The sequence below is a fragment of the Triticum dicoccoides genome, chromosome 1A (assembly GCF_002162155.2).
Source record: "Triticum dicoccoides isolate Atlit2015 ecotype Zavitan chromosome 1A, WEW_v2.0, whole genome shotgun sequence".
Classification (NCBI taxonomy): domain Eukaryota; kingdom Viridiplantae; phylum Streptophyta; class Magnoliopsida; order Poales; family Poaceae; genus Triticum; species Triticum dicoccoides.
Window position 1 is genome coordinate 442178940 of NC_041380.1, and position 10126 is coordinate 442189065.

At 44.9% G+C, this 10126-nt stretch overlaps 1 protein-coding gene across 2 annotated transcripts; it reads left to right on the top strand.

Moving 5' to 3' along the window:
• The first annotated feature begins 3913 nt into the window (after positions 1–3913).
• Positions 3914–7773, top strand: LOC119277730 (7-hydroxymethyl chlorophyll a reductase, chloroplastic-like). 2 transcript variants are annotated; one of them, XM_037559047.1, is made up of 18 exons: positions 3914–4124; positions 4200–4381; positions 4458–4566; positions 4670–4754; positions 4861–4902; positions 5051–5129; positions 5484–5535; positions 5614–5676; positions 5764–5861; positions 6073–6108; positions 6188–6249; positions 6354–6381; positions 6480–6559; positions 6649–6718; positions 6820–6877; positions 6977–7041; positions 7130–7224; positions 7354–7773. In XM_037559047.1, the coding sequence occupies exons 1-18, from the start codon at positions 4028–4030 to the stop codon at positions 7448–7450; spliced, it is 1398 nt and encodes a 465-aa protein (XP_037414944.1). In that variant the 5' UTR covers positions 3914–4027; the 3' UTR covers positions 7451–7773. The 2 variants fall into 2 exon arrangements, with proteins under 2 accessions (XP_037414944.1, XP_037414950.1); XM_037559053.1 differs by lacking the exons at positions 6820–6877; positions 7130–7224; positions 7354–7773 and having other exon boundaries at positions 6649–6764; positions 6915–7024.
• Positions 7774–10126: the final 2353 nt, after the last annotated feature.

Genomic DNA, 10126 nt, shown 5'->3' on the forward strand with positions numbered 1-10126 from the left:
ATCGGATAAATATAACCATAGCGAGAGTAATCATCTGTGAATGTTATGAATGAGTCATATCCATCCACACTTTTCACCGGAAATGGTCCACAAATGTTAGTGTGAATAATTTCTAGTGTGCCTGTGCTATGGATTGCACCTTTTTTGATTTGTTTTATATACTTTTCTTTAATGCAATCTATGCATTATTTTAAGTCTGAGAATTCTAACGGAGGAAGAATTTCATTTTTGGCTAATCTTTCCATTCTCTCCTTGGAAATATGGCCCAAGCGACAGTGCCATAAATATTAAAGACCCATTGGACTTGCATGACTGTTCAACAAGTTTAGTACCACAATGCCAGTTAAAAAGAATAGCACCAATATAAAAGGTGTGGTCTTCTACTACTCCTTGTAGCAAAATAGAGGAAAACACGTGCTCACTCACCCACCTCATGCCACGCGACGCTTTGATTTGTGTTTCGTGAATGTAGATCGAGTTCAAACTAATGTTATGTGGCTTTGTTGGAAGAACTAATTTTTCTTGGCAGTGCACTACTAAGACAACTCTGGGTGTACGTGTCAAAACTCGAGCTCGTTGTTGACATGTAACATGTTTTCTCCTTCCAGGGGTCTCTTACACCACATGTCAGTTTTATATCTCCACTCTCTCCACGGTCTTGTCTAAGCAGAGGAAATACAAACGAGAGAGGCTACACTTAGCACATAATAATACACATAATACACATCATCCAAGTTCCTTGTGCGCTACTTCTCCAACAACCTCATCATGACGACTGCATGCACAACTGTTCGGGAGAGCAGATCTACAAAACCGCGCCACATGGGAACCTGCACTGGGGAACGGGAGATAAGGTTTCTGGGGAGCATATTGGCACGACGCTCTCTCCTGATTGACTACATCCTTAGTGACCATCCACCTGCTTCCACTACTTCTCTACATCAGACAACCACCTCATCTTCAACACCATGGCAGACGATACTGTTGCACCAGAGTTTTCGGTTAACTCGTATGTTCTAAAGCTTTCTCCGTTGACATGTGCATTTGCCCATATGCGTATGTGATAGATGTACCTAGTATGTAATGTATGATATGCCATATCAGTAACCTTCTGGTGATGCTAATTGGGTTTGAGCTCACCAAAAATTGCCTAGCTTCCTAACAATCCAAAAAACTTAAATGTTTAGGCAATTTTTGTTGATTAGCTTTGCTGCTGCTCTGAAACTGAGCTCATTTACAGGTCCTCACTTCAAAAGGTGGCAAACCAAAACCATCTTGTGGCTCACTTCTATAAACATGACTAGGTTTTTGCTAGGACTCCTCGAGGATCGTTTATTCCTGAACAAGACAAAATGTTCTTGGAGGCCACTATAATCTTTGTGGGTGTCGTCATTAGTGTGTTGGGTGAAAGGTTGGTAAAGAACCGTGGATGTACTTGAATCCAAATGCGACACCACTGATGTCCCTGGTGAAGACATAGAGCAGTTCAATGACTATAGAATGGTTGCTAATCATTCTTTGGTCAACAAAGATCATGAGTTGTAGTGGATGACAAAGGAACTTGAGCTCGTTAAGTATGTGTTACTCAACAAGTTTGTTGCCAGGAGCATTGTTGGTAAGCTTTCTCCTTCATGGAGGAAGTTTTTCACTACTCTAAAACACCAAAGATAAGATATTTCTATTGAGAGTCTAATTGGGCCATTGAATACTGAGGAGAAGGTAATGGCAAAGGACACATGAGCTAAAGGAGCATAGGGACATTTTGCTGTCAACGTGGTACGAAAAAATACCCACAAGTTCAAGGGAAAGAACAAAGTCCCCCAACACTACCATCTTCAAGAAGAAGAATAAGGGACCGAAAGGGGCACAACAAGGTTAAAGCAAAGCATCCTTGCTGGATTGCGATGAGATGAATCACTGGGCTCCATGATTTCCGGACCACGATGGCTATAAAAAGGATGCTTAATAGAGTTTAAAATCTGTAAATATTATCATTGGCAATAGTGAAGGTGGAACATCCACTAGTATAGGAACCACTTACTAGTGGCGTGCATGAAATTTAATGACGAGGGAACACAAAATGGAGGGGGACCGAGTCTGGGGAGAAGAAGGACAGAGAGAAAGAGAGAGACATAAATGATCCCAGTCCCGAGTCATCCTAGCATCTTGTTTCTCACTTGTTGCTCTCCCCAAAGCGCCCGAGAAGGGCAGTGAGCGAATGTATCCCGTGGGCCTGCCGTATATAAGGCAGACCCAAGGGTCCCCCAAGGAGGCAAAAAAACCCTCAGAATGGATCACCTTAGAATGACCACTCTATCCGACGCCAGACAAAGTGGGGTGTAACCACCAGAACATATCTCATCAATGATCCCCTAGATCTCCGGCGAGCACCACGATATATGCCGCAGTGCTTTAGGAGTTTTCTTAGCAAAACCAAGACATGTTTCATGTTCTAAAAAAGCAATTTAGTGCTCTAAAACGAAAACAAAACAAGGGAGTTTGATGTTCTTAAAAAAGGCAGGTTGTTGAGCATTCCTGCCTTTTCTTAGAAATACCATAGGGGTGTTTTTTTAGAAACATTTGTAACTTTCTTCATACTCAAAACCATTATAGATACATCGCTTTCAATACAAAATGTAAGAAATTGCAAAGTAACTGTCATAATAAGAATTATAATAAATCTCTTGGGTGACATCTTCTCAGTGGTATCGATCTTTGCAAGATAAAATACAGTCAAGACTTCAGTAAAGAGACTACAATTAGACTGGAGCAGCGCTACTGCTACTCATTCACCTGCACGAACTTGATTACGAATAAAGGTTTCGGAAAGCCCCTTGGGTCACCCATCTAAAAAGATGGAAGTTGTTAGCAATGAATGTGCTTGGGCCGGGGATTATCAATGTTGTTGTACCAAAAAAATCACCATAATGTCAAGGAAAAAGTCCAGCTCCACAAAAGCTGAAACTAACAAAAGCAACATGACATCATAATATAAAGTCATCAGATCCGAATAATCGGCTGTGCGAGACATCGAAGTCTGTGTCTTCATGACACCACCAAAAAAACAAGGTAACTTTTTTTTAGAAAAAAGACGAAGATGACCAGAGACTTTAGCTGTGAAGATCCGAGGTTCCCCACCTCCTAATGCCCAAGATGGCATGCGAGGGGGCCAGAAATTCCTCGAGGCGCGGCTGCGGGTACCTTTCTCAATCCATTCGTCGGGCCTTAGTAGAAGTGGTCCTCTACGGCCCAATTATAACTTGAAGCTACTGTAATGGGCTAAAGCTGAATTTTCTTCGCACATTTGCATGCACGAGTCAATTTTCCAGAGCATCATGGGAAACAGGCAAAGAAACACATCTGTAAGAACTGTCCCACAAGTCGCTCAAAGGCCAATGAAGCCACCCCCGGGCTTCTGTAAGATACATGTTGATGCAGGTGTCATGGCGGGACAGGAAGGATCGGCAGTGGCTATGCAGAGATGAAGGAGGAAACTACATGGGAAGCTCGACACTTGTTGTCGAAGGAGTTCATGACCCGGCCACCGTAGAAGCAATAGCCTGCAGAGAGGCTCTCTCCCTTGCAGAGGACCTGGGCGTTCAGAATTTTGTTGTGGCTTCGGATTGCCAGCAAGTTGTCTCTGACATCAATGGAAGTGCACGGGGTGCATATGAAGCAATCATCACTGAAATAAACCTTAAGGCAATTACTTTTCATTGTAATTTTTTTCGAGAATCGTGTTGTTAATTATGAAGCACATAGTTTAGCCAAGTTTTTATTTTCTAGAGGTCCAGATCGTCACATTTGGTTAGATGTACCACATTATCAAAGATGTATCCCACTTTATGTGGATTTTGCTTTATAAATAAACTTGGTTTTCCCTAAAAAAAACTGCATTGTGTTTGTGTGGACGGAAACGTGCAAGCCCGCCCGCGACGAGTCCAGCCAGCCAGACGATCTTATCGTCGTCCACGAGCGGCTCCTGCCTCTCACAAGCCGCCCCTGCCCGCCCGGCCGGAGTAACGGCATGATCGCCATGGCCGCGCGCTGCTTCTTCCACTCCTCCCCTAAACCCTGCTTCTCCTTCACCCCACGGTGCTCATCTTCCTCCCCGCCAGCGCCAGGTTGGTTACCCGCCTAAATCCAGTCCATTCCTAGCAGTACATACAACCTGAATCGAATCGAACTGCTTTGGTTAGGGGGGAAGGGAAAGGGGAAGGCGCTGAGGGAGGACTGGCGCGAGAGATCCAAGCCCATCCCTCCCGGAGGCGTCTACCCGGCCAAGGACAAGTGCAGCCGCTGCGGCCTCTGCGACACCTACTACATCGCCCACGTCAACAACGCCTGCCCCTTCCTCGGGGACGGCATGTCCCGTGTCGAGGTACCTCCATGTTTTTCTTCTTTGCATTGCCATTGCTCTGCTACGGCCATTAACGCGTGGTTCGTGTTTCGCATAGGATCTGGAACCAGTGGTCCATGGGAGGGGCAGGAAGGACTCCATGGATGAAATGTACTACGGGGTGCACGAGCAGCTCCTGTATGCCAGGAAAACGGAACCTGTTCAAGGTTTCATTTACCGAGCTTCTCCATTCAATTCCATTTCATCCCACCATATGCATATGCAGTTACCTCTTGCCAGCTTGGTTTACCTCCATGTATACACATGTAGGAGCCCAGTGGACAGGAATAGTGACAACAATCGCAGTTGAGATGCTGAAATCAAATATGGTTGATGCTGTGGTTTGTGTACAAAGGCACCCAGACAAGAATCGGATACCACATCATCATCTTTCCTTGCAATAACTCAAGAACAACTCATGGACTTGACTAATGATGTTTATTTATTACCACAATCTGCAGTGATCCAGACGATAGGTTTGCCCCAAGGCCTGTTTTAGCCAGGTATAGTCGAATTGATCAATTGCCAGTTTCATCTGTTTTTTTTTTTTTGTGTGTGTAGCACTTGGAATTGGTCTATTATCAGTTTCATCATTCCCATTCTTTGATGTTATGGAAGTAAGATTCAGTATTTTTAACCATGCTCTGCTAGGACACCAGAAGAAGTCATTGCAGCCAGAGGTGTCAAGCCAACATTATCACCTAATCTCGATACACTAGCCTTAGTGGAGGTAAATCTGTCTTCTTCTTCATGCTATATACTTTGCCATTGTTTCTAGCTGCTGTATCTTGTGATCTTATCTCCCTTCTCAACCTATGAAAACAAATCGCTCATGATGACAGATATCTGAAGTAAAGAACATTGGATCTTTGAACATGAACTTGGACTTTTTTGTTCAGAGATTTTTCTATACCCCTATTCAAGGGACTGAAAATTTATGTCACCCAATTCCCTTTCCATTTCTGGAAGCACTTTAGGTGCTATCGCCAAAGACGTTACACTATGACATCATGATTACTGCCTCATAAATCCTGTTTCTGATCAACTCTGTGAAAACTGGGAGTTTCATGATTTCCTTTGACAGGCAGCTGGTGTAAAGCGTCTTCTCTTTTGTGGTGTCGGTTGTCAAGTGCAAGGTATTATCATTCTTCTATTTCTACCATTGGCGGTTTATCATATCTCATAGTTATCCAACATGAAATTATTGGTCGCAGCTTTGAGATCTGTAGAGAAGTACCTTGGCTTGGAAAAGCTTTATGTGCTTGGCACAAACTGTGGTAAGTACTGATGATCTCCCGACTTCTGATTACTGTCTTGCATGTATATATATTGGAGCTTTGGCTTATGCTAGTGAACATTCCCAGTGGACAACGGCACTCGTGAAGGACTTGATAAATTTTTGAATGCTGCAAGCAGTGAACCAGAAACTGTTCTGCATTACGAATTTATGCAAGACTACAAGGTGACACTTAATTTGAAACAGTCTGCACTCTTTCTCCCATTTTGGAACAGTTTCATGCATGTAATACCATTTACTTCTACAATCAACAGTTCAACAATCATGTTTAGGATGCATTGAAAACATATGTATGGATCTAACTTGATAGTAATGGTTGTTTTCCTTTCCCGATTTCGATATGTGGCAGTGTTGTATAACTGTGAGTATACTGCAGGTTCACTTAAAGCATTTGGATGGGCATATAGAAGAGGTAAGTCACCCACCTGTTTGTAGTATTATACAAAACCGAGTCTGCCGAAACTGTCTCTTCATTGCCTACTTAAAAGCAGGTCCCTTATTTTTCCCTGCCAGCCAATGATTTGGTGGATGTCATTGCACCATCATGCTACAGGTATGCTATGCTCACTGCATAAATCCATTGCTTTAGTTTATCCATGAAAAGTCAGGCATCACTCTCAAATGTCAAACTAATAGTTTTACTTGTACCATCTTCAGCTGCTTTGACTACACAAATGGCTTGGCGGTGAGGTTCCTGTCGTATATAGTTCTTTTCTGTTTCTATTCCAACAGTTTTCTGCCCTTGCATATGGAAAACTAAAAGTGTCTGTTGCAAAAGTGCAGGATTTAGTGGTGGGCTATATGGGAGTACCGAAATATTCTGGCGTTTCTATGACTCAGCACCCTCAGTATATTACAGTCAGGTGAAGTGAGACAAATTTAACCAGCTAGCTGTTGTTGAGGAATCAAATTACTCAACAGTGGGTTGATTTTCTTTCTTTCTTGTCATAAGGAACGAGCGAGGGAGGGAGATGCTCAGCCTGATAGAGGGCCTCTTGGAGAGCACGCCAACAGTTAGCAGTGTACGCACCCACATCCATGCATACAAGTGCACTTGTGTACTGTGGGGTAGGATTCATTGTGTGATTTTTTTTTCGTGTCAACCGATGTTCGTCTTCTTCAGGGTGCTAGACAACCATTTGTGATGGAGACAGTGAAAGCTGACGATGCTGCGAAAATGGGTATTTATATGACTAAATGGTGTTCCTTATTTTGCAGCAATCAAACATTAGTTGCTTGGATCTGACTAAAATGTGATCCACCGGGGGTTGATTTTTCAGGAAAAGGCCCTGCTAACCCAGCTCCCATATTTGTGGGCAACATCATCGCCTTCCTGCTAAACCTGGTTAGTGAGTGAATGCTGCATTTTGGATGGACTCAATAATGAATATAGCATGCATGATGAACCAACCGTTCATGGATGGTTTGTGCAGATTGGGCCCAAGGGCCTGGAGTTTGGTCGCTACTCTCTGGATTACCACACGATAAGGAACTACCTGTATGTGAACCGGGCATGGGGAAGGGCAAGGTACATATCGCTCTCTATATTATATGCTCTCAACATACACTAATATTAATATATTTATATGTATGCTTGTAGCATATGTATGTTAGGACGATATATATGAAGTGCTCATGAATGAATTTCATGTTGCAGAGCGGAGCAGCATATGCCATCATATGCCAAGAAAATCGTGGAGGCGTACAACAAGGACGGCCGCATCGACTCGATGCTTGAGCAGAATAAACAGTGAAGTGTATTGTATCATACCTCCGCGTACGCATATGTAGCACACACGGCCACGCGATCCTTGTAGATAGTACTGTATTAGCAAGCAAAACAAATAGTGAATGCACAGCAGAAATATTTAGTTCAGACAGCGAGTGGCACTCGTTAGGGCTCAGGTTACTGATTTAGATCTTCCCCGACAGGCAGCAGGCTCAACGATCAACTCTCCAATGATGCAATAGAATTTGTACCATTAGTGTAAGACAATAGGTTTTGGGGGGAACCGGCACAACCCTCTAGGGGTGGCCTATCACACATATATATAATGAAGGGGTACAATGTTACACATATACGGGAACAATATAGTCTAACACCCTCCCTCAATCTTAGCCACTTGCTAAAGAATCTAGAAGGGTAAGATTGCGCCGACAAGCCTCGAACTGCGGTAGAGGCAATGGCTTGATGAAGATGTCTGCAAGTTGATCCTTGGAAGAGATGAACTTGATCTGTAGTTGTTTCTGAGATACACGTTCCCGTATAAAATGATAGTCAACTTCGATGTGTTTCGTTCGGACATGAAATACCGGGTTGGCAGACAGGTATGTAGCACCGATGTTGTCACACCAAAGAATAGGACCAAAGAATAGGAGACTGTGATTGAGATATACCCAATTCCTGAAGCAAAGACTGTATCCAGATAATTTTTGCAGTTGCATTAGCCACAGAAGTATGCCGAGACAATCCCAGAGGAGTTCGGTCCAATGTGCAAACCATAGGACAGCGTGAAGCGAATATAGTGCAAAATGTGCTTAACAGCAGACCAATGAGTGTCACGAGGTGCCTGGAGATACTGACACATTCTGTTGACAGTAAAGGAAATATCTAGACGTGTGATCGTCAAGTACTGAAGCCCATCAACAATGCTCCTATATTGTGTTGCGTCAGCAGCAGTCAGAAGCTCACCATCCACAGCAGTGATCTTGTCAGTGGTAGACATAGGTGTAGTCGTCGGTTTGCACTTAAGCATCCCAGCCCGCTGCAGCAAATCCAAGGAGTACTTCTTCTGCATCATAACAAGACCATCAGAACCGGAAGTGACTTCCACGCCAAGGAAGTAGTGAAGCTTCCCAAGGACTTTGACAGCAAAATCAGCACCAAGAGACCGAACAAGAGCAGTTGCAGCCGACGGAGAGGAACTGACAAGTATAATATCATCCACATAGACCAGGAGATACATAGTGACTTCAGGCCGTTGTAGAAGAAATAATGAAGAGTCAGCAACCGATGATGCAAAACCATGAGTACGAAGAGCTGTCGTAAGACGAGCATGCCAAGCACGAGGAGCCTGTTTCAGACCATAGAGTGCTTTGGTGAGACGACATAGGTAATCAGGATGATCAGGATCTAAAAAAACAGGAGGCTGCCGCATGTAAACCTCCTCCTCAAATACACCATGGAGGAAAGCATTCTGCACATCAAGCTGACGAAGAGACCACCCCAGAGTAACTGCAAGAGAGAGAAGAAGCCTGATGGTAGTGGGCTTAACCACTGGACTGAAGGTGTCTTCATAATCAAGACCATAGCGCTGCCGAAAACCTCGGGCAACCAACCGTGCCTTGTAGCACTCAATAGACCCATCAGAATGCTTCTTCACTTTGAAAACCCATTTAGAGTCAATGACATTAACATGGGGTGGTGGCGGAACAAGAGTCCATGTCTTGTTATGAAGAAGAGCATGATACTCCTATTCCATGGCCTCTCTCCAATGAGGTATACTCAGGGCAGCTTTACACGTACGAGGCTCAAAGGTCAGGTCCGCACGAGCAGCAGCCAGGCATGCAGCCAACCAAGCAACAGTACCATCATGACACTTCTTGGGCTGAAAAATGCCACTGCGACTCCCCGTATGTGGTCGTCGAGGAACCGTGGGAGCCACAGGGGCCGGAGAGGGCTCAGTCGACATGAGACTGGGCGATGGCGACGGAGACGCCTCAGCCAGCAATGGAGACACCTCAGTCAGCATAGGTGTGAGCGAGCCTGAGCCAGGTGAGCTCGGCCCAGGCGAGGCTGGCATGGCAGGCCGAGGTGGCGATGAAGCCGGCGTAGCAGGCCGTGAGGGCGAAACCAGCCCAGAGGCCAGGGGCGCTGAGGTAGGCGGCTGAGAGGCCAGGGGCGTCGAGGCGGACGACCCAGAGGCCAGAGGCGCCGAGGCACACGGCATCGCTGGGCGGTCGGCCAAACGTGCATGGGCACGATGACCGAGGCCATGCAGAGGCTCAGCACGATCGTCGTGAGCCACTGGTGAGACCAACGAAGAAGGCGACAACGCCTCTAGAATCTCTAAACGAGCCCCACGTCCAGTGCCTGCACCATGGTTAGGCAACAATATAGGAGAATATGCAGCATCATCAAATTGGTCAGAGGCAATAGAGGATGAATGCATGGATGGTGGTTCAGCGGTGGACACAGGAAGTTTGGCAAAGGGAAAAACATGCTCATCAAACATGACATCCCTGGATATATAGACACGATTAGTGGGAACATGAAGACATTTGTATCCTTTATGAAGAGAGCTATAGCCAAGAAAGACACACTTCTTGGAACGAAACTTAAGCTTGCGCTTGTTATATGGACAAAGATGCGGCCAACAAGCGCACCCAAAAACTTTGAAGAAGGTGTAATCAGGTTGTTCATTAAGAAG

What these genes read in the sequence shown, in the direction of transcription:
- LOC119277730 (XM_037559047.1), top strand. Translation starts at nt 4,028, where the DNA reads ATGATCGCCATGGCCGCGCGCTGCTTCTTCCACTCCTCCCCTAAACCC. An exon ending in TGTCGGTTGTCAAGTGCAAG is followed by an intron (nt 5,536 to 5,613) that starts GTATTATCATTC and finishes TATTGGTCGCAG; the next exon opens with CTTTGAGATCTGTAGAGAAG. An exon ending in CCTCAGTATATTACAGTCAG is followed by an intron (nt 6,560 to 6,648) that starts GTGAAGTGAGAC and finishes TCTTGTCATAAG; the next exon opens with GAACGAGCGAGGGAGGGAGA.